At 44.5% G+C, this 24,339-nt stretch overlaps 1 protein-coding gene across 8 annotated transcripts in view; it reads left to right on the plus strand.

The window, feature by feature from the left end:
• The window catches only part of myrf (myelin regulatory factor), a 172,445-nt gene that overhangs the window by 85,011 nt on the left and 63,095 nt on the right, over nucleotides 1-24,339 (plus strand). For 5 of the 8 annotated variants that reach the window (XM_078415233.1, XM_078415232.1, XM_078415235.1 and 2 more), the window contains 3 exons: nucleotides 11,955-12,016; nucleotides 21,038-21,308; nucleotides 22,855-22,955. In XM_078415233.1, the coding sequence (XP_078271359.1) occupies nucleotides 11,955-12,016; nucleotides 21,038-21,308; nucleotides 22,855-22,955 (434 nt within the window). The remainder of the gene's footprint in view (nucleotides 1-11,954; nucleotides 12,017-21,037; nucleotides 21,309-22,854; nucleotides 22,956-24,339) is intronic. The other 3 variants (XM_078415234.1, XM_078415236.1, XM_078415240.1) reach the window with 2 other exon arrangements.

Here is a 24,339-nt window from a genome sequence, read left to right on the forward strand (position 1 = left end):
TGCCATGCATCTGCCCACTCACTCAACCTGTCCAAGTCACCCTGCATCCTCATAGCATCCTCCTCACAGTTCACACTGCCACCCAGCTTTGTGTCATCCACAAATTTGCCAATGTTACTTTTAATCCATTTGCCAATCTATGTCATTAATGTATATTGTAAATAGCTGCAGTCCCAGCACATAAAGAGATGAGTAGTCAGTGATTCCGTGATCCACTACTTGGAGAATGGTCCTGACTCGAAATGTCACCTACCCATGTTTTGTAGAGATATCTCCTGACCCACCGAGTTACTCCAGCACTCTGTTCAATGCTCATGATTCCAGCATCTGCAGTTCTTCGAGCCTCCACGTGTAATGCTGTTTTACAACTTTCCCCCAGTACAATCTTAAGAAGTTGAGGAACTGACAAGAAATTCGGTTATTCATGTACAACTCTTGCTGTGGAAAATATCCTTAATTTTTTCCCTCATTGTACGAGATGTGAATGAGTTTCTAATAAGATTTTAAGGCCATAATTACTGATTATTAAACACTCAGAGTCACAAAACAAATTTTATTTATTTGAATGGTCAATTCATTAAATAAAATAGAACAAACCACTAAACACAAGTTAGGCAGCATCTGTAGAGGGCAATGGACAGGTGACGTTTCCGTTCGGGACCCTTCTTCAGATTGATCCTTCTTCAGCCTAGGGCAGTACAGTGGCACAGTTGTATTTATTCAGGGTATTATCTGATTAGATTGGATAGCATGCAAAACAAAACTTTTGACTGTACCTTGGTACACGTGACAATAATAAACCTAAACCTATTAACATACTGGCCTTCAGTCATCTCACGTGACACTTTAAGTGGCCTGTTTCTTATTGACACAATCCGGCACTTTCTTGGGATGTTAAAAGTAGTTTAGAGATACAGCATGGAAACAGGCCTTTCGGTCCGCTGAGTCCATGCCGACCATCGACAACCATATGAGTTCTATGTTATCCCATTTTCTCATCCACTCCCGACACACTAGTGACAATTTACAGAGAATAATTGAACTGCACACCCGCACGACTTTAACATGTGGGGGGGAAACCAGAGCACCCAGATAAAACCCATACAGTCACAGGGAGAACATGCAAACTCCACACAGACAGCACCCGAAGTCAGGATCGAACCCGGGTCTCTGGCACTTTGAGGCAGCGGCTCTACCAGCTGCGTCACTGGGGCACCCCAAATGTTCAAATTGCTCAGGATTTGAAATGGAACTCTTTTCTATGTGTGTGTATGCATGTGTGTGCATGTGTTTGTGTGCATGCGTGTGTGTGGATTTCATTTACATAGGGAAAAGGCTTTCCACTGGCGGGCGAGTCTATGACCAGAGGTTACAGCATCTGAATAAAAGGACACACCCATAAGAAAGGAGATGAGGAAGCATTTCTTTAGCCAGAGGGTGGTGAATCTGTGGAATTCATTGGTGGCCAAAACATTGGGTATTTTTAAAGTGGAGATTGATAGCTTTTTGATTAGTCAGGGTGTCAAAGGTTATTAGGGCTAAGGGAATCAAGGGATATTGGGGGGAAAAGCCAGAACGGGGTACTGATTTTGGATGATCAGCCATGATCATATTGAATGGCGGTGCTGGCTTGAAAGGCCGAATGGCCTACTCCTGCACCTATTTTCTATGTTTCTTTGTTATGGAGAGAAGGCAGGAGAATAGAGTTGAGAGGGAAAGATAGGTCAGCAATGATTGAATGGTGGAATAGACTCAATGGGCTAAATGACCTAATTTTGCTCCTATGACTTATGAACTTATGAACTGTTCCTCAATCTGCCCTGCCTTTCGATAAGATCTTGACTGAACTCTTCCCCCACATACGTTGAGACTCATTGGGGATACAAGCTACCTGTCTACATGGATCCCACCAGTGCAGTCAGCGTGTGGGCTTGTGGAGTGACTTGCCCCGAACATGTGCCACTGCAAGAAGCCCTGAGATCTTGGAAACTCTGGCTTTCTCTGGCTACAACCTCCTTTCCCCACCGCTGATATAAATCACCTCGTACAAGACAGACAGAAATTCTTTCGGGACAGAAGTCTGTTTCGTTTTGCACAACATCACCAGAACCCAACATGCTTCCCGCTGATTGCATTGGGAGTGTTACTCTTGGGCAGCTTTAGATAAAGTGGTAAAATAACAGGTCACCTTAACAATATCGAGACCACCATCTTCCAGTGACCTTACTTAGGAAGTTGTCTCTGATCTTTTTTCTGCCTTATATAATGGTGGTGCTACTCTTTGAACTTAGATGTATACCGTGAAGGCGCAGTATATTTAAAGAAGGTCTCCCATCCCCCCACTAGCTAAGGTATGTAGATTAGCACCATTTTTTTAATGCCTGGTACGGACTAGCTCCCAATGTTTAACTTGTATCCATCATGCAAACATTGCTTCAAAACAAAACTTACATTTGATAAACCTTTACATTAAAGTCTACGGATACAAACGGCCCACATGGTCTGACTGCAATTAGTAAAAAGAGACTTTAAAAAAAAAAAGTGGATATCTTTAACCCTTGAAGTGTCGGCAGAATCAGCAATTGATCTGAAATGAGTTTGTTTCAAGAACTGAATGTTATTTTTGCAAACGCTTAACTGGGTAACATTTCCTTCCAACTGTGACCTTGCAACAAGTGGGGAAATGGCAACAGCAAATAGCTGACCCTTCCTCACCTAATACCTCTCCACAGATTGACTATGTTTGGCCCAGAACCCTAAGGATACATAGAACATAGAACAGTAGAGCACAGGGCTGGACCCTTCGGCCCACACTGTTCATGCAGAATATAATGCCAAGTTAAACTGATCTGATTTGGCTGTACATGATCCATATGCCTCTATACCTTGCACGGTGGCGCAGCGGTAGAGTTGCTGCCTTACAGCGAATGCAGCGCCAGAGACTCAGGTTCGATCCTGACTACGGGCGCTGTCTGTACGGAGTTTGTACGTTCTCCCCGTGACCTGCGTGGGTTTTCTCCGAGATCTTCGGTTTCCTCCCACACTCCAAAGACGTACAGGTATGTAGGTTAATTGACTGGGTAAATGTTAAAAATAAATTGTCCCTAGAGTGTGTAGGATAGTGTTAATGTGCGGGGATCGCTGGGCGGCGCGGACTCGGTGGGCCGAAGGGTCTGTCTCCACGCTGTATCTCTAAATCTAAATCTAAATTTCCATGTACCAATCAAAAAGCCTCTGAAACACCATTATCGTATCTGCCTCTACCACCAGCCCTGGCAGTGTGTCCCAGGCCCCCATTACTCTATGTAAAAAAACTTGCCCTGCACATCTGCATTAAACTTTATAGCAATGCCCTCTAGTGTTGGACATTTCCTCCCTGGGGAAAAGGTTCTGTCTGTCTACCCTATCCATGCCTCTCATAATTTTATATACTTCTATCAAGTCTCCCCTCAACCTCTGGCATTCTTGAGAAAACAATTCTAGCTTCTCTATCCGCTCCCAGGAAGCTGAAACCCTCTAATCCAGGCAGCATTCTGGTAAACTTTCACTGCACGCTTTCCAAAGCTTCCACATCCTTCCTGTAATGGGGTGACGAGAACTGCACGCAATAATCCAAATGCGTCCGAACCAAAGTCTTACACCCTGAGTAGTTTAGTTTGGTTTAGTTTAGATTTACACTGTGGAAACACATCCCTTCCGAGTCCATGTCGACTAACGCTCACCTGTACACTAGTTCTATGTTATCCCAGTTTCACATCCTCCACACTAGGGGCAATTTACTGAAGCCAATCAACCTACAAACCTGCATGTGTTTGGAATGTGGGAAGAAACCGGAACACCCAGAGAAAACCCACGTAGTCACAGGGAGAACGTGCAAACTCTGTACAGCCAGCACCCGAGGTTAGAATTGAAGCCGGGTCTCTGGTGCTGTAAGGCAGCAACTCCGCTGATGTGCCACTGTGCTGCTAATCTGTAAGCTAGGGCATTGATAAGTTTAGAGGGGTTTGACCAGTGGAGAGAGCCAGGAATCAGTGCTGGGTTTGCAGCTGTTCAGCATGTTTATAACAGGCCTAAATATAGAATGTACCATCTGATGCCAAGTTACAAGGCTGTTCAAAAAGGTGCAGGGAGATCACAAAGTCCTAAAGCAATTGGTGTCTTGATTAGTACTGGTGTCAGGAATTATGAGGAGAAGGCAGGAGAAAGGGGTTGAGAGAGAGAGATAGATCAGCCATGTTTGAATGTTGGAGTGGACTTGATGGGCCGAATGGCATAATTCTGCTTCTACAACCTATGAATTTAGATTGACCTCCAGCTCAGCAGCACTTTGGTGCCTTCACTCTTCATCCATTTCTCCAATAATATGAACTGGATAAGCAAATCTTTTCTCCAAATAAATACTGGCCTCGGCCCATATCACTGAACAGCATCCCCTACACATCCTGGCATCTGACTGCAACTGAAGCAGATGCATTTGACCTTGAATATGTGGCATTTAGCTCCATAACATCACCGACAACTCTGCTCTCTGCTGATCCACCACTGATATCCTCTTCATTGGCTTTTGTTACCTCTAAGTTTGAGTTTTCCAACACACTCTTGTCCTGCCCTCTATTCACTTCAAAACTATTCTGGCCTTATTCTTGGGCCGAAGAATCTGAATACTGCTGAATGGTTAGCACACATCGAAGCTTTTCACTGTACCTCAGTACACGTGACAATAAACCCAACTGAACTGAAGAAGGGCTCCCAACTGGAAATGTTGCTCTCCATTCCCTCCACGGAGGCTGCTTGACTTACTCAGTTCCTACAGCACTTTGTGTTTTGCTCAAGGTTCCAGCATAGGACACTAAACATAGAACAGCAGAGCACAGGAACAGGCCCTTTGATCCACAACATCTGTGCCATATCCCTTCATTCCCTGCATAGCCACGTGTCTATCCAAAAGCCTCTTAAACACCACTATTATATCTGCCTCCATCACCACCTCTGGCAGCGTGTCACATATCATGTCCTGCAGCGATGCTGCCTGCTTCGCTGAGTTACTCCAGAGCTTTGAGTCTTTTTTTTGGAAGCCAGCATCTGCAGCTCCTTGTTTCCCCAGCACTGAGAACCTGTTGACACACAGTTGGCTACAAGGGGTAGGCCACTTGATTTGGAGACCTGGCACCAGGCTCTTAGAACAAACACTCCTCGTACAGGAAGAGGTTACCCCAGGTGGCTGCACTGCTGGGATCCACGTAGACAGGCAGCTTGCATCCCCAAAGAATCTCAACGTATGTGGGAGAAGAGTTCAGCCAAGATCTTATAGAAGGGCAGGGCAGGCTTGAGGGACAGTTCATAAGTCATAGGACAAAGAATTAGGCCATTCAGCTCATTGAGTCTACTCTGCTACTCAAAGGGTCGCATATTTCTTAAGCATTGCAATAACGCCTCAACTACCTCCTCTGGCAGCTTGTTCCATACACCCACCACCCTTTGTGTAAAAAAGTTACACCTCAGGTTCCCTTTAAATCTTTCCCATCTCACCTTTAACCAATGTCCACGTGTTCCCGAATCCTCTCTTCTGGGCAAAAGGCTCCGTGCATTTACGGCAAAAGACTCTGTGCCTTATAGTCTTCCAAGATATCTGCACTCTTCCCAGCTGTTATCGGGCAACTGAACGTCCTAGCACCAACTAGAGAGCGGCCCTGACCTCCCATCTGCCCCATTGGAGACCTTCAGACTATCTTTAATTGAACTTTACTGGACATTATCTTGCACTAAATGTTACACCCTTTATCCTGCATCTATATTCTGTGGACAGCTTGATTGTAATCATGTACAATCTTTTCGCTGACTGGCTATCACGCCACAAAAAGCTTTTCACTGTACCTCAGTACAGGTGACAATAAACTAAAATAATGTACTCCTCCAATCCTGGATTCCGGGTCCATCTGATTTAGATTGCTTCACTATTGATGGTTGTCCCTTTAAATATCCAGAAATTAAGCTCTGAATTTTGCTCCCTAAAACTCTCTACATCTCATTCCTTTCACAAGAAACTCCTTAAAATCTGTCTTTTTGATGTAGCCTAATAGCTCGTGTGGCTCAGCACCAAATGTTATTTTGCAACACTTGCGTGAAGCATATTAGGAATGCCTTGCTTCGTTGAAGGCAGTAGATAAACACAAACTATTATTGATGGATAGGCAACTGGTAAACATACAAATCCAAATAACATTGTAAGATATCAAGAAGCACACTGGCACTAAAAAAATGAACGCCAATCAACAAACAATGAAAGAGAAGTATTGAAGTTACTATATGCTAAAAATTTTCAAACAAAAGATCTCATTTTGTTACCTCCTCCATATTTTTTAGGGCTTGGCATTGCAAGTTATTGCACTGAATTTACAAGTGCATTTCAGCTCTCACTCAGCTAGCCACCATTTTGATTGGGGCCTTCACAAAGAAAGCGAAGGTGTATTTTTACGTAGGAGGCACATCATTATATTTTGTATCACAAATCGGGATATTGCTGCCAAAGTTAACGTTTATTGCCCATCCCTTACTGTTCTCAAGGGTGCGGTGACGTGACATTTTCTTGAACTGTTGCAATCAGTCCGGTGAAGGTACTCCCACAAAGCTGGGAGATCGAAAGCACAGTAGACCCAAGCGTTGAGAGGACACAGGAGTCAGGAGTAAGTTAAAATTCAAGAGGGCGTTTACTAGAATCGAGGTCAAGAAAATAAGCCGCACTGTCAAAATCCCAAAATACACGGGTTTAGTTTAGTTTAGCTAAATTTAGTTTAGTTTAATTTAGTTTATTATTATCACGTGTACCGAGGCACAGTGAAAAGCTTTTTTGTTGTGTACTATTTAGTCAGTAAAAACACTCTACTTGATTACAATTGAGCCGCCCACAGTGTACATATACAGGGTAAAGGGAATAATAGTAGGATTAAAGATTGTCCAAAGGTCTCCAATGAGGTAGATGGGAGGTCAGGGCCGCTCTCTAGTTGGTGATAGGATGGTTCAGTTGAATCGAGGTCAAGGTAAATAAGGGTACAAAACTCAGCATGAGAAAATCCAAGACTGAGCAAAGACAGAGATAAACATCGGAACTCAATAGGTAACACAAATGATAATGGCGTAGAGGTGAAAATATTTCAAAATAAATGAAAGAAGGTGCAAAAGAATATAAAGTGCTGGAGTAACACAATGGGTTAGGCAGCATCTCTGGAGAATATGGATAGGTGACGTTTCGGGTCGAGTCCCTTCTTCGGACTGAAGACGGGTCCCGACCCAAAAAGTCACCTACCTATATTCATCAGAGATGCTGCCTGACCTGCTGACTTACTTCAGCACACTTTCCCCAGCCAGAAATGGGCCATTATTGGCTCAACCTTTCCTGAGGTCATCTGTTGCCAGCCCTAATTTGTTCTGGCCCTTTCTTGCCTTTATTTCCCCTCTACTTTCAGTCTGAAGAAGGTTTCTGACCTGAAACATCACCTATTCTTTTACTCCGTACATGCTGCCTGACCCATTGTGTTACACCAGCATTTTCTGTCTATCCTTGGTATAAACGAGCATCTTCAGTTCCGTCCTACACACCTTGTGTCCTTTTGTGTATTAACCAGCATCTGCAATTCCTTTGTTTCTACAAAGGAAAACACAGTCTATGCTGCCATCAGTGGTTAGCAGGTACCTTGACAGCCAGGGTAGAAATTCAAAGATTTTGACCCATCGGTCGTCAAGGAACCGTAACATGGGTGACCCCTATGTAGCGTGGTGCGGGATGGTTGCATTATGGTAAAATGGTGCCTATTTTCTGTAACACCAAACTGCATCATCTGTGCATGTGGCAAGAAATTAATTTTTGGAATATTGTAGAAATAAAGAACTGCAGATGCTGGTTTCTACCAAAGATAGACACAAATTTCTGGAGCAGCTCAGCGGACCAGGCAGCATCTCCAGAGAAAAAGGATGGGTGGCTTACCGGTTCGCCGAAATGTCACCCATCCTTTTTCTCCAGAGATGCTGCCTGACTCGTTAAGTCAGTCCAGCACATCATGTCCATCTTTAAAAAAAAATATGATGTTTCTTAACTTTTTTCACAAATTTTGCAAAAGTGAATTTCTCTTCCATGATTTTATGCTGGCGATTTGTGAATTCTGTTGCAGCAAATTTTCTTTCCCCAAACTGTCATAATGTGGGAGATGCCTGAATATTTCTAAGCAAGGAGCCTGTGGGATTTGCAGAGCAGGAGTTTAGTTGGAAATGGCTGCACAGTGGCGCAGGTGGTAGAGCTGCTGCCTCACAGCGGCAGAGACCCAGGTTTGATTCTGTCCTCGGGTGTGCTTTCTGTGTGGAGTATGCACGCTCTCCCTGTGACTGGGTGAGTTTCCTCCAGATGCTCTACATTCTTCCTTTGTCCCAAGACATGGAGGCTGGTAGATTAAATTGTCTTTATAAATAATTTACATCTGCGTCAGTACTTTATGCTTTGCCATTATCCTGTATCTGTACACTGTTGACAGCTTGATTGTAATCATGTATTGTCTTTCTGCTGACCGGATAGCATGGAACAAAACTGCTTTTCACTGTACCTCAGTTCTCCTGACAGTGAACTAAACTAAACTAATTATGTTCCATGCTAATCCATGTATGTGAGCTTCGATCTGCTACACAAAGACCTCTAGTGCTAAGCCACTAAACCTGAGGCTCCGGAATCGCTCAAAGTCCTGAAAGTGATTAAATACATCAGTAAAGTAACAGTTCATTTTTAAGAGGCAGAAAACGTTCTTTAACTATGTGCCAGGATTGGCAGAAACCTCATTCACTGAGCTACGTATCACCACAGAAATATGCATGTGCGATTTCATGGAATTGCTCTCCAATGACATCAGTCGGTACCTGTCATCTCCTCCAATTATTCACGTCAAGTCCACAGGTTCAAAACTGGCTCCCGTAAAATTAAGTAGCTGACACCGACACATCGTAAAAGGATGAATTAGACCGCACGTGCTTTTGTAATTTTCACAACTGAGAAAAGCTCAAACTGGCATCAGTTTTTATGCGCCTGAAGAGAAAAGGGAAAATTGACAAAGTGGCTTTGAAAAAGGGCAGAAGCCAGTGGCCGGTTCGGAAATTTTAGTAAAGCCTCTTGTGTGCGTTTCTATGCTTGACACAACTTTTCGTATTGGATCCAGTTGTTTTCAATATTTTATTTTCTGTTCCACTCCATGGTTGCTTCATTGGAATTCGGCTGGGACCAGTTTCGCTTTGGATTGGTGTTAGAAAGTTTTTGACTGGGTTTAGAGTTTAGAGATACAACGTGGAAACAGGCCCTTCGCCCCACTGAGTCCATGCCGACCACCAGTCACCCCATACACTTGTTCTATCCTACACAGTAGGGACAATTTACAGAAGAAAATTACCCTACAAACCCACATGTCTTTGGAATGCGGGAGGAAACTGGAGCACCCGGAGAAAACCTGCGTGGTGACAGGCAGAACGTACAAACTCTACACAGACAGTACCCATAGTTAGGATCGAACCCAGGTCTCTGGCGCTGTAAGGCAGCAACTCTACCACTGCACCACTGTGCTGACTACATATTATCTCTTCACCTTGTGCCTAGGTCAAATGTAAACACCTTTTGCTTTGGTTTCTCAGCAATAAAGAGGTGGAGTGAGTTTACAGGAAGCTTTGTGGCAGGTTCTCTTCTCAATGTTTGACTGTGGGATTTGTTTGGGAAATAAAAATCTTTGGATGCACAGTGTTCAAAACTTACTGCGATATAATTAGTTGATACAAGGAACTGCAGGTGCTGGTTTACCAAAGAAAGGTATAAAATGCTGGAGTGACTGAGCGGGTCTGGCAGCATCTCCGGAGATCATCGATAGGTGATGCTAAGGTTTGGGACCGTTCTTTAGACACTCCTTCTTCTCCTTTCTGAAGAAGGGTCCTGACCCGAAACGTCACGAATTCATGTCCTGCATTGATGCTGTCTGACCCACTGAGTTACTCCAGCATTTTGCGTTTTTCCCTGCAATATAATGAGGCTCGCTTGTTGTTTGTCACCACTATTAACTAATTTCTCTGCATAGCTGCCATTTTAAAAGAAAGTGGTCTCCCGGTGGCGCAGCGGTAGAGTTGCTGCCCTACAGCGCCAGAGACCCAGGTTCCATCATGGCTATGGGTGCTGTCCGTACGGAGTTTGTACGTTCTCCCCGTGACTTGCTTGTGTTTTCTCTGGGTGCTCTTCTGGACAAAGACATAAAGTTTCCTCCCTCACTCCAAAGATGTACAGATTTGTACGTTAATTGGCTTTGGTAAAATTGTAAATTGTCCCTACTGTGTAGGATTGTGTTAGTGTATGGGGTGATTGCTGGTCTGAGCGAACTCAGTGGGCCAAAGGATCTGTTTCCATACTTTATCTTTAAATTTAACTAAACTAAACTAAACTGCCCACTGCCGTTTGAATCTCAATAGCACCTAATAGCTCCTCATCAAAAGTGGATCCTGGCAACTTATTATCTATATATTAAAACTCTTGTTTATTTGTTCCTGAACTACAGCCAAAAGGATACACGATAGCGCGACAATTTTAGGCCCTTTGGTGCTAATGGAAGAAATTTCATTGAAATCGGGGTTATACTTTTTAAGTTATTCACATTTTAAAGTTTAAATCTATCTCCTAGGGAGGGAGGGAGGGAGGGGGGAGGAGGGAGGATAAAGGGGGTTGAGGGGGGTGGAGTGGGGGGTAGGGGAAGGGGGGAGGGGAGGGGGAGGGGAGGGGGAAGGAGGGGAGGGGAGGAGGGGGGAGAGAGGGGGGAAGGGGGAATGGAGGGAGGAGGGGAGGGGAGGGAGGGAGGAGGGGAGGGGGGAGGGGAGGGAGGGAGGGGGAGGGGGGTGGAGGGGGAGGGGGAAATGGGAGGGGGAAGGAGAGGGTGCTGCACCAATGCAGGAGAGGTTTGGGCCCAATGGGTCCACTTGGTCTAGTAACATTTAATTGCTGTCAGACCACCCATGATCTAAATGTGCAATGTGATGGATTTCAGCCCTATTCTCTGCCCATCTATTTGCTTCTGTGAGCTGAGAATTGTTCTTGTAAGCCGGCCGCTCTGCATGTAATTGCTTTAGGGCATTGGCACAGCTACAAGGAAGAAAATCATAAACATGTACGATAAAAATAGGAGGAAGTAATTTAAAAGTATAGCAATATTTTGAGTCAAACACAAGGTGCTGGAGTAACGCACTGGATCAAGCAGCCTCAGTGGAAGGACTGGATAGGCAATGTTTCGGGTCGGGACTCTTCTTCTTTATCCATTCACTCCACAGATGCTGCCTGACCCGTTGTTCCTCCAGTACTTTGTGTTTTACTCAAGATTTCAGCATCCGCAGTTCCTTGTGTCTCCAAAGGAATACTTTCCCTCTTTAAGAGGTTTAGTTTAGATGCAGCATGGAAACAGCCCTTCGACCCCCCGAGTCCACGCCGACCATCGATCACCCGTTCACACTGGTTCTATGTTATCCCACTTTCTTATCCACTCCCTACACACTGGGGGCAATTTTACCAAGGCCAATTATCCTGCAAACCCGCATGCTGTTGGGATGTGGGGATAAACCAGAGCACCAGGAGGAAACCTACGTGGTCACAGGGAGAACATGCAAACTCCACACAGACAACACCCAAGGTCAGGTTCGAACCCGTGTCTCTGGGGTTGTACGGCAGCGGCTCTACCAGCTGTGCCACTGTACCGCCCTGTGACATTCTGATGATTATGCTGGCTTTAAGACATATACTCACAACCTAGGAGTGCAAATCCAAGCAGTAATTTGGCCAAGACCTTGTGTTTTGGTCCTGTTATCATTATTTCAATCTGTCTTTAAAATTTGGCTTTTAGTTATTCTACCCTTTAATTCATGCAACTTCTAACTGTGATGCCACTCTTTTGTCTTCTCAGCACTTTACCTGAATCTCCTCCTGATTCCGGATCGGAGCCGTACTCCCCTCCGCAGGCAAATGGTAAGCCCCTTAGCTTCCTACCTTGGATTGGTTTGCTCTCAGCTCTACCAAGCTTCTATCTGAATAAAGGTGTGACCGCATGCCTGAATTATCAGCCGTTTATAAATATTATCAAAGCTCTCAGCTTTTGTTTTGAGCTGCACTTCACTGAAAGGCTTGGCGAGCTAAAATTAGTGAGTAAACAATGCTGGTAAAAGTAAAAGCTGTTGCGGGAACAACGGTCACTTGGAGGGAAGAAGGCTGCTACTCAGGGGGTGACTCTCTGGAAAGATGTTCTGAGGAGAAATCAAAACAGTTTTGTGTTGTTGCAAGTACCTTTTTTCAATGACTCCTACTACTTGAATAACCTTTGCCTGGCTCCTTGTTCCACGAGATCTTTGTGCTGTCTTTGCCGAGTGTGCCCTTTGTCAGGGACTTCAAAGTCGGCAAGTTCTTCACTGCTTTTTTTGTGATTTTATTTGTGGGCACGGTGGCGAACTTGGTAGAGCTGCTACCTCTCAATGCCAGAGACCCAGGTTCAATCCTGCCTTTGGGCGCCGTCTGCGTGGAGTTTGCACGTACTCTCTGTGACTGCGTGAGTTTCCTCTGGGTGCTTCAGTGTCCTCCCATATCCCAAAGACGCAAGTGTTTGTGGGTTAATTGGCCTCTGAAAAATTGCCCCCTGGTGTGTAGGGAGTGGATGAGAAAGTGGGACAACATAAAACCAGTGTGAAGGGGTGATCGATGGTCGGCGTGTTTTGAAAGAGTCGCAGGGCCTGCTTCCATGCTGTATCTTTCAATCAATTCAATCAGTCAATTCCAAATATTTAAGTGTCGGTGAGATCAAAAGTGAAAAATAGCAAAAAGGTAAAGAAAGGAGAAGATTAAAGAAAGGAAGGAAGGAAAGGAGAAAGGCAGAAGATCGAAAGGGAATGGAGGCACGACTAAATCAAAGAGTCGGATTTTAAAAAGAACCAATAGAAGGAATGTTGATCAAGTTACAAGGTTAAACTGGTAGATAAAATGTACCGTCTACGTGTGTCAGTCGTTCGTTTGTGAGGAGGTGTTTTCGAATTTAATGCTTGTGTACGCGTGGTGTTGCAATTGTAGGGAGCGCAATTTTTTTCATGTTCGAGAATAGGGGAGGGGTGGGGGAGCGGCTTATTATTCTTTCTGTGGAGAAGGTGAGTCATTTGTAAGCCAATTGTTGCACTCTATGTCAAATTGTTACAAATAATTTGTTTCCAACTTCCAATATTAAGGAGGAAATTAGAAATACAGTATTCTGGAACAACTCTTGAGATTCCAGAAAGGATGGTGGCAGTGGGGGAGATTAATAGCTCTGGCCAGGAAGTTTCAGGAAGAGTTGGGCAGGTGGGATCAACAACGTATCTATCCTTGTGAGGTTACAGTTAGTTCAGGAGTGCACTCGCTCCGATAGATTTCCAAGGTCAAGAAAGTTGGGTGAATTCACAGATAGTGGCAAATAAAGATTTGCATTTATATTCACAAGCAGGAAAAGGTGCAGAGAAGATTTACGAGGATGTTGCCAGGACTCAAGGGCCTGAGCCTTCGGGAGAGGCTGAGCAGGCTGGGACTCTATTCCTTGGAGTGCAGGAGGATGAGGGGCGATCGTATAGAGTTGTGCAAAATCATGAGAGGAAGAGATTGGGTAGATGCACAGAGTCTCTTGCCCAGAGTAGGGAAATCGAGAACCAAAGGACATGGGTTTAAGGTGAGGGAGGGATGGTTTAATAGGAACTTGAGAGGTTACTTTTTCACACAAAGGATGGTGGGTTTATGGAACGAGCTGCCGGAGGAGGCATTTGTAGCATGTTTTATCAAATGTTTAAGAAACATTTCGACAGGTACATAGTTTAGAGGAATAATGGTCAAACGTAGGCAGGTGGGACTAGTGTAAGTGGGACATGTTGGTCAGTGTGGGAAAGTTGGGCCAAAGGGATTGTTTCCATGCTCTGTGACACTATGATTCTATGTCTCTATGACTTTATTGTGCATTCTCTTACCTGTGACACTCATGTTAAAGCACCTTCCATATAAAAGTTGTTTTGCAGGTAAGTATAACAACTAGTTTTGAGCAAGATCGCACAGGCGACAAATGAATGTTAATCTGGTTTTAGTGGGAGAGAACGTAGGTGAGGAGGTCGCAAAATATCCTCCCTCGTTTTTCAGAAGAGGTGCTTGAGATCTTCAATGCCAGGCCTCTGTATACAAAGTTCAGTGTGATCCCTCGGACTGTAGGCTTCGGTTTAGATTTATTATTGTCACGTGTACTGAGGGATACTGAAAAGCTTTGTTTTGCAGGCTATCCAAACAGATCAGATATACCATACAGAATATAGTTCTCAGTGTTATAGCACATCAATTCCATAGACAAAATCCAATGTCCACAATGGGGTAAAGGTGAATCAGACAGTACCCTCAGTACTGGACAGTACCCCAGTACCCAGCTTATGGAAAGGGGAAGAATCTGTTCCTGGGTCTGGTGCTACACAGTTGGATAGGTACATGGATAAGGAAGGTTTATGGAGATATGAACCAAACATAGGCAAATGGGACTAGCGTAAATGAGGCATCTTGGTCTACAAGGACAAGTTGAGAGACAACGTGCAATGTCCACACTGGGGTAGTGGTGAATCGGACGGAACCCTAGCTTACGGAAGGACATTTCAGAAATGGTGCTGCACTGGAGAGCCATTCTAGGTATTCAAGAACTTTGCCAGAATTTAAATGCAGAAGTTTATAACTTACAGATGACTGTAGTGGAGCAGCAACTGATGAGAACTATGCAATCATGCCCCTGGATGTTACATGAGGAGTTTTGTTCAAACGATGCAATCTTCTACCAGGCATGAACAGCATTATGTCTGGATACTGAGAGGCTACAAAATACTGGCCTTAGCCAGCTTAAATGAATAAAGAAATACAAGGAAGATGTGCAGTTCATGGGGCACTGTGCTGCTCTGCAGAAATATAGATTTAAAGTATAAGGTCATAAGTTCATAAGTGACAGGAGCAGAATTAGGCCATTCGGCCCATCAAGTCTTCTCCGCCATTCAATCATGGCTGATCTATATCACCCTCCTAACCCCATTCTCCTGCCTTCTCCCCATAACCCCTGACACCCGTACTAATCAAGAATCTATTTATCTCTGCTTTAAAAATATCTATTGACAGCTCCATAACCTTCTGCGGCAAAGAATGCCACAGATTCACCACCCTCTGACTAAAGAAATTTCTCCTCATCTCCTTCCTGAAGGAACGTCCTTTAGTTCTGAGGCTATGATCTCTAGTCCTAGACTGGTGGAAACATCCTCTCCACATCCACTCTATCTTAGCTTTTCACTATTCGGTACATTTCATTGAGGTTCCCCGTCATTCTTCTAAACTCCAGTGAGTACAGGCCCAGTTATATCAAACGCTCATCATATGTTAACCCACTCATTCCTGGGAACATTCTTGTAAAACTCCTCTGGAACCTCTCCAGAGCCAGCACATCCTTCCACAATACTCCAAACGCAGCCTGAACAACACCTTATAGAACCTCAGCATTACATCCCTGTTTTTGTGTAAGGTTAGACTAGGGAAAATTAGGGCTTCTAGTCTTTCAAGGTAAATCAGGTATAGAAGATGAGATTCACAAAAATATTTCAAATAAACATTTGCAAAAAGCCGTGAAGGGCATTTTCAGAGTTAGTGACAGGATATCGATCACAGTCTGAAGAAGGGTCTCGACCTGAAACGCCACCCATTCCTTCTCTCCTGAGATGCTGCCTGACCTGCTGAGTTACTCCAGCATTTTGTGAACAGAAACAAAGACCAGTCATGAAATGGACGTGGGCATTTTGAGTAAAGGAGGAAGAAGCTTTGGGGTCTTCAGAAGGAATAAGGTAACCGCAGGGACAAACTAAGATGGGTGACGTGACCTTCTTTGGCTCATGAGAATGTTACTGTATTTCCACCTCCTACATTCACCCCAAACTCTGCATCATTTTGGCAATAGAACACCATTGTCCAGATGATATTCATTGACTATAGCTCAGCCTTCAACACCATGATACCTGTTAAGCTCATCCTAAACTTCTGGACAAAGACGTAAAGTGCTGGAGTAACTCAGCGGTTGGTCAGCATCTCTGGAGGAGAAGGATAGGTGACTTTTCGAATCGGGACTCTTCTTCATCCATGTTCCCCAGAGATACTGCTTGACCAGCTGAGTTGCTCCAGTGCTTTGTGTCTATTTTTGTACACCAACATCTGCAGTTCCATCTGTCTTAATCTTCTGAGCATTGGCCTTAGTACCTCCGTCTGCATCTGGCTTCTCAATAGACAATATAGACAATAGACAATAGGTGCAGGAGTAGGCCATTCAGCCCTTCGAGCCAGCACCGCCATTCAATGCGATCATGGCTGATCACTATCAATCAGTACCCCGTTCCTGCCTTCTCCCCATACCCCCTCACTCCGCTATCCTTAAGAGCTCTATCCAGCTCTCTCTTGAAAGCATCCAACGAACTGGCCTCCACTGCCTTCTGAGGCAGAGAATTCCACACCTTCACCACCCTCTGACTGAAAAAGTTCTTCCTCATCTCCGTTCTAAATGGCCTACCCCTTATTCTCAAACTGTGGCCCCTTGTTCTGGACTCCCCCAACATTGGGAACATGTTATCTGCCTCTAATGTGTCCAATCCCCTAATTATCTTATATGTTTCAATAAGATCCCCCCTCATCCTTCTAAATTCCAGTGTATACAAGCCCAATCGCTCCAGCCTTTCAACATACGACAGTCCCGCCATTCCGGGAATTAATCTAGTGAACCTACGCTGCACGCCCTCCATAGCAAGAATATCCTTCCTCAAATTTGGAGACCAAAACTGCACACAGTACTCCAGGTGCGGTCTCACCAGGGCCCGGTACAACTGTAGAAGGACCTCTTTGCTCCTATACTCAACTCCTCTTGTTACGAAGGCCAACATTCCATTGGCTTTCTTCACTGCCTGCTGTACCTGCAAGCTTCCTTTCATTGACTGATGCACTAGGACACCCAGATCTCGTTGAACTCCCCCTCCTCCTAACTTGACACCATTCAGATAATAATCTGCCTTTCTATTCTTACTTCCAAAGTGAATAACCTCACACTTATCTACATTAAACTGCATCTGCCATGTATCCGCCCACTCACACAACCTGTCCAGGTCACCCTGCAGCCTTATTGCATCTTCCTCACAATTCACACTACCCCCCAACTTAGTATCATCTGCAAATTTGCTAATGGTACTTTTAATCCCTTCGTCTAAGTCATTAATGTATATCGTAAATAGCTGGGGTCCCAGCACCGAACCTTGCGGTACCCCACTGGTCACTGCCTGCCATTCCGAAAGGGACCCATTTATCCCCACTCTTTGCTTTCTGTCTGTTAACCAATTTTCTATCCATGTCAGTACCCTACCCCCAATACCATGTGCCTCTCGACCTCGTGTCCAGCAGACAGTTAGAATTAGTCACATTTTCTCCACCCTGACCCTCCACATAGGTTCCCCTAAGGGGTGTGAGCATGGCCCCTTGATCTACTCCCTACACTCCCATGACCGTGTAGCTAAGTACAATGTCAAGTCAAGCTTTAAATTTGCCAATTATACCGATGGTCTGTAGATCTTCAATTGCGATGAATCAAAGTGCAAGAAAGAGGCTGACAACCTAGTGTCATGGTGTCAGGACAAAAACCTAGCCCTTAATGTCAGCACGAGGAAAGAGTTGGTTGAGTTCTGTAAATTGTAAATTGTCTCCAGTGTGGGGATAGTGCTAGTGTACGGGGTGATCACTTGTCGGCACGGGCTCGGTGGGCTGGAGGGCCTTTTTCTGCACTGTATCTCTAAAGTCTAAACAATATTAAATGTTAAAATGAAGTACTGCAATTTATAACAGAGGAAGATTAATAGGACCATGAGTTCATGTTTCGCACTCCACCATATCCTCACACCCCTTGAGTCTCCGTGCGACGTATCTGGAGGTCATGAAAACAAAAAGGTTGATTACTCCCGAGAACAGTGCAGTTTGTACCTTGGTCTTCATCAACGTCTGCATGTCTTTGGAATATGGGAGGAAATCGGAGCATCTGGAGAAAACCCACACGGTCACAGGGAGAATGTACAAACTCCGTACAGGAGGTTAAAACACTCCTAGCATTTTCCTTTGAATTCACCAACTGTGCGGAGTTTAAGCAGGTCCAAAGAATGACTAGGTTGCAAGTGCAAGGGCAAGGGTGGGTTTATTTGGAGTCAGAGTTTGAACATTCGGGCCCAAGCCCCAAGACGTAGGCTGTTATACATCAGAACTTGTGCACGGCTTTATTGATGAGTTAGACTCATAGAGCCATACAGCATGAAAACAGGCCCATCAGCCAACTTGCTCATGCCAACCAAGATGCCCCATCTGCAATGATCCAACCTGCCCACATTTGGGCCATACCCATCAAAAGCTTTCCTATCCATGTACCTGTCCAAATGTCTTTTAATATTTGTTATGGTACCTGCCTCAACTACCTCCACTGACAGCTCGTTCCATATACCCTCTACCCTTGGGAGTGCTTGAGACTGTCACTGGGTTCCCAATTTCAACAGAAATATCCCTCACCGTAATGTACAGAATTCACACAGAGAGTCAGATAATCAATGTAAAATGTCTGAGAGGTTTTGGGAATCTGAAATAATTCCCTCCATTTCTTTTGTTGATCTTTCTTTTTGATAAAGATTTTGTTATCCATATTAGAGAAGCAATTGATAATGACTGTTTGTTTCGCAAACTGTTTTTTTATGTGAGTGCAAGAATTATTCAGAATGATAAGAAACAGTGCACCAATGTCAGAAAAAAGCTCCCTCCATTAGATTGGCAGAAAGCCAGAACAAACACAGTAAAAGCTGAGATACTGCAAACTTCTTAGCTACATCCACACAAGTCCTCCAGCTCTCTCTCAATGCATGCAAATCTTCCTCCATTTTGGTGGGACACATAAAGATATTTTAATTTAACTTCCAATCAAGCATGATTCCAAAAATACATCCTTCTCTGAAATGTTTAATCCTGCGGAATTTCATTTGTAGTACCTGATCTTTGTAACGTTTTTTATTTCTCAAAGCTGTGATAAGATTGGGATTTGAAAAGAGGGATCCCCACCAAGTGTTCTCCTGTTCTCCATCAGTATCTACTTTTCACCTGGATGCAAGGAACTGCAAGAAAAAGGCACAAAGTGCTGGAGTAACTCAGCAGGGCAGGCAGCATCAATGGAGAATATGGTGAGGTGACGTTTCAGGTTGGTCGAGTCTGAAGAAGGGTCTAGACCCGAAACATCTCCTATCCATGTTCTCCAGAGCTGCTGCCTGACCTGCTGAGTTGCTCCAGCACATTGTGTCTACTTTTCACCTGATGTCGTTTGGTAACAGATTAATGGGCTATTTAAAGTTTTAGCCACCTTTGATATCTCCAATGTTCCGGACTCAATTTTCTCCGTGATATTTCCTTTCCTCCATCTTCCAGGGACCCTGAAACCAAGTAGTGCTGCAGCCCAGATATAAACTGAATGTGGACTGAGCAGGGACCTCCATGTCCGACACTCCACATCCACAACTCGGCTTTTACAGCCCCTTCTTTAAGATTATAATCATTATTAAAGAGGATCTAAAGAAATATTTTGGATTGTTAAGTATATAAGCAGTGCATGATTTTTCTTGTCAATATGCATCAAAGATACCAGCGGTGGTGAAGGTAGACACAACAGTGACATTTAAGAGGCTTTTAGATAGGCTGATGCATATGCAGGGATGGAGGGATCTGGATCACAAGCAGGCAGAGAAGATTAGTTTACCTTGACATAAGTTCGACATGGACATGGTGGAGTGAAATGCCTGTTCGTGTGCTGTACTGATTATGTTCTATGTTCTAGAAAGTGATGTGTTTTGTCTTTGTATCATTTGTTAATAAAAAGTACACCAATCTTAGTGTTTAGTGTTTTGCATTTAGTTTATTATTGTCACGTGTACCAAGGTACAGTGAAAACGATTTTTGTTGCTCTGATTAAACATCTCAGTTAAAAAAAATATATATATTTTATAATTTTATATACTTATATACTTCTGTCAAGTCCCTCATTCATTTACATTGTGTTAATTTGTATGCATTAAGTTGATTTTAAGTGTTAATTAATTAAATGTGTTTTAACTTTCCATTTGTTTTAAACTTTAGATCATTAAAAATGTTTGAGGATGGTTCATTTTTAATTGTTGAATTTCAGCAGAGCTTGGGATGTGATACACCTGACTTCAACACATTCCTATGGGCTTTCAAATTGGAAGGCCTTGAAGTGTGCAAGGCCTAACTATCTCCCAGAATGCTGCTTGGATTAGAGGGCATTAGCTGCAAGGAGAGATTGGATATACTTAGATTGTTTTCCCTCAAGTGTCAGAACTGAAGGGAAACCTGATGCAAGGGAGATGAAACAAATAACATAGTTTAGTTTTGTTTAGAGATACAACGTGGAAACTGGTCCCTCGGCCCACCGAGTCCATGCCGACCAGCGATCCCCGTACAACTAGTTCTATCCTACACACTAGGGACAATTTACAGAAACCAATTAACCTTATAAACCTGTACGTCTTTGGCATGTGGGAGGAAACCGGAACCCCCGAAGAAAACCCAGAGAACGTATAAACTTGTACAGACAGCACCCATAGTCAGGATCGAACCTGAGTCTCTGGCGCTGTAAGGCAGCAACTCTACCACTGTGCCACCATTTCATAAAAGGACACAAACTCAGTGGGTCAGGCAGCAACTCTGGAGAACATGGATAGGTGATGTTTCGGGTCAGGATCCTTCCTCAGACTGATTGTGGGGGGAAATCTGGGAGAGAGGAGAGGCAGGGCAAAATGTGGCAGGGAAGGGAGTAATGCTTGTGGAATGACACAAAGTATGAAGGGAAACTGCCCGACTCTCCCAGTCCGCAATGCTTGAAAACGTGTTTATGTCTTCCAGCAGAGTCCCACCTTCTCCGCACTATGACACCCGAGCACCTGTGTCACATGGCTCCTCCATCTCGCCTGGACCATCCTGCCACCACCCACCTGCAGCCACCACACCCCCACCCACTGCCCAACCCCCACTACCCCACCATGCCACGGGACATGTACATGAAGCCCGAGCCCATGATGACCCAGTATCCAGTGGCGGGAATGTCACCAAATGAGCTCCATCAGGCCCAGCAGTCCCAGATGCTTCACCAGCTACTACAGCACCACGGTTCAGAGTAAGATGCAGAAACATTCATCTCACTGTGTGTGTGTGTGTGTGTGTGTGTGTGTGTGTGTGTGTGTGTGTGTGTGTGTGTGTGTGTGTGTGTGTGTGTGTGTGTGTGTTTAGGTATGGGTGTGCGTGTGTGTACATGCATGGGCGTGTGTGTATATGCGTGGGTGTGTGTGTGTGTCGACATGTATGACTGGGTATGGGTGTGTGTGCACGTGCGTGGGCGTTGTGTATGGATATGGTTGTGTGTGTGCGCATGTGTATATGAGTGTGTGAGTGTGGGCGCATGTGTATATATGTGTGTCGGTGTGGGTGTGTGTGTGTGGATATGGGTGTCTATGTGCGTATATGTGTGGGTGTGTGTGCGTGCATGGGCATGTGTGTGGATATGGGTCTGTATGTGTGTGTACAAGTTTGTGTGTGCATGTGTTTATGTGCATATGTCTGTGTGTAGGGTGTGTACATGTATTAGTGGGTGAATGGGTGTGTGTCAGTCTATGGCGGGTGTGTTGGTATATGGGGGTGTATTGGTATATGGAGGTGTGTTGGTATATGGGGGTGTGTTGGTATATGGGGGTGTGTTGGTATATGGGGGTGTGTGTCAGTATATGGGGGTGTGTGTCGGTCTAGGGGGTGTGTGTCAGTATATGGGGGTGTGTGTCAGTATATGGGGGTGTGTGTCGGTCTAGGGGGTGTGTGTCAGTATATGGGGGTGTGTGTCAGTATATGGGGGTGTGTGTCGGTATATGGGGGGGTGTGTCAGTATAGGGTGTGTATGTCGGTATAGGGGGTGTGTGTTGGTGTCTGTGTCTGTGCATACGTCTTAATGCACGATTTAATCTGTTTATATGAATTCGCAACACACCAGACCTTTCTCACACAGTCCTCTCATCTGTGAAACATTCTGCTCTTTAACCACAAGTTTTCACACTTGTTAATGTTAATGTTCAGTGGGACCTTATTGTCACGGAATCATATAGTCAAACTCTTTGTTTTGCACACAATTCAATAAAATCTTACTAATCACAAGCACACTCATACCTAAGTACAAGAGTGCAATGATTGTAGTGTAAGAATAGTCATTCTTGATTGAATTCTGGATTCATTGCTAATATGAGTGAGTGAGTGTATGTGTGTGTAAGTGAGTGTGAGTGAATGAGTGTATGTGGCAGTGAATGGGTGAGTGTGTAAGTGTGTGAGTGAATGAATGACTAAATGAGTGTGTGAATGCACGTCAGCGTATGTGAGTGAGACAATGACTGACGGAGTGGGTGAATGTGTGAGTGAGTGTGAGAGAGAGTTCATGAGTGAATGTGAGTGTGTTTGTGATACAAGCACCCAGGATGTGAATGCTCTGTTCGTGTCTTTGTCCCAACTGATTACAAACCCACCCCGTCTGTGTCCAATTTGTTTTGAATGATTCCCAAGCTGAATTTATAAGGAAGGATGTTCAGATAAGAAGGTGTGAATGAAGATTGTCTTTAGGATGCCCTTCACTCACCCCCAGCCCTGCTGTAGTCTGCCCTCTGTAAAGCCTCATCTCGTTGCAGGGGCATCCCTGTGCATGCAGCCAAGAAGAGGAAACATTCGGACTCGCCGCCAAATACTTTAAACGCTCAGATGTTGAATGGGATAATAAAACAGGAGCCAGGTACGAATGCACCTTTGATTTCATTTCTTCTGACAACTTAAATGCTCTTTCTAGTGATAGTCGTCCGACTGTTTCTCTCTTCAGGATAGCTCAGGAGAGATGTTGATTTTCCACTGACACATATATTCTTCTGTGATCCGCTCACCACATAACCACCTTTCACTCTCTGGGCTTTGTCCTCCCCTCTTCCAGATTACCCCCCTCCCCAACCACTCACTACCACAATCAGCCTGAAGAAGGATCCCAACCTGAAACATCACCTATCCATGTTCTCCAGAGATGCTGCCTGATCCACTGAGTTACTCTAGCACTTTGTGCCATTTTTTGTAGACCAGCATCTGCAGTTTCTTGTGCCTATTTTCTAACCATCTGTCCCCACTTTCTCTTCAACTTGGGGTGGCACGGTGGCGCAGTGGTAGAGTTATTGCCTTACAGCGCCAGAGACCCAGGTTCGATCCTGATAACGGGTGCTGTCTGTACAGAGTTTGTGCGTTCTCTCCGTGACCTGTGTGGGTTTTCTCCAGGTGCTCCGGTTTTCTCCAACACACAAAAGACATACAGGTTTGTAGTTTAATTGGCTTCGGTAAAATTGTAAAATGTTCCTAATGTGTAGGATAGTGTTAGTGTGCGAGGATCACTGATCATTGCAGACTCGGTGGGCCAAGAGCCTGTTTCCACGCTGTACTTCTAAACGAAATGAAACTAAACTTAAAACAAACTTGTTTTCTCTCTTCCCTGGCTCAGACAGATGATCTTTGACCTGAAACATTAACTGTTTTTCTCTCTCCACAGAGGCTGCCTGACCTGCTGACCTGACCAGCATTTTCTGTTTTTATTTCAGCCGAGCAGTCGTAGGTTCAGACTGTGCAAAGTTAGTTGATCTTGGGGTAAGATTACAAATTGTCCCTCACTGTTCTGCTTCACTTCCCCATGGTTGGGAAGTGTCAGAAAACTTGTTCCATCTCATCTAGTCATCCCTGTGACAAGGCACAGGTGTTTGGATGTTGGATGTAGATTGGATCAGGCTTTTTCCTGAAGATTGGAACAGGCTTATCTTTAGATTTTAGACTTCAGCCTTTAGAGATACAGCACAGAAAAAGGGCCTTCGGCCCACTGATTCCGTACTGACCAGCAATCCCATACACTAGCATCTTCCTACAAACTTTACAATTTAAAATGTACAATTTTTACTGAAGCCAATTAACCTACAAACCTGTACCTGAAATTGGAGCACCCAGAGAAAACACATACGGTCACAGGGAGAACGTACATACTCCATGCAAACAGTACGCCTAGTCGTGATCAAACCTGGGTCTCTGGCGATGTGAGGGAGCAACTCAACCGCTAGGTCACCGTACCACCCTCGACAATGTTATCCTTGCTG

Source organism: Rhinoraja longicauda, chromosome 18 (genome assembly GCF_053455715.1).
Source record: "Rhinoraja longicauda isolate Sanriku21f chromosome 18, sRhiLon1.1, whole genome shotgun sequence".
In the NCBI taxonomy this organism is placed as follows: Eukaryota; Metazoa; Chordata; class Chondrichthyes; order Rajiformes; family Arhynchobatidae; genus Rhinoraja; species Rhinoraja longicauda.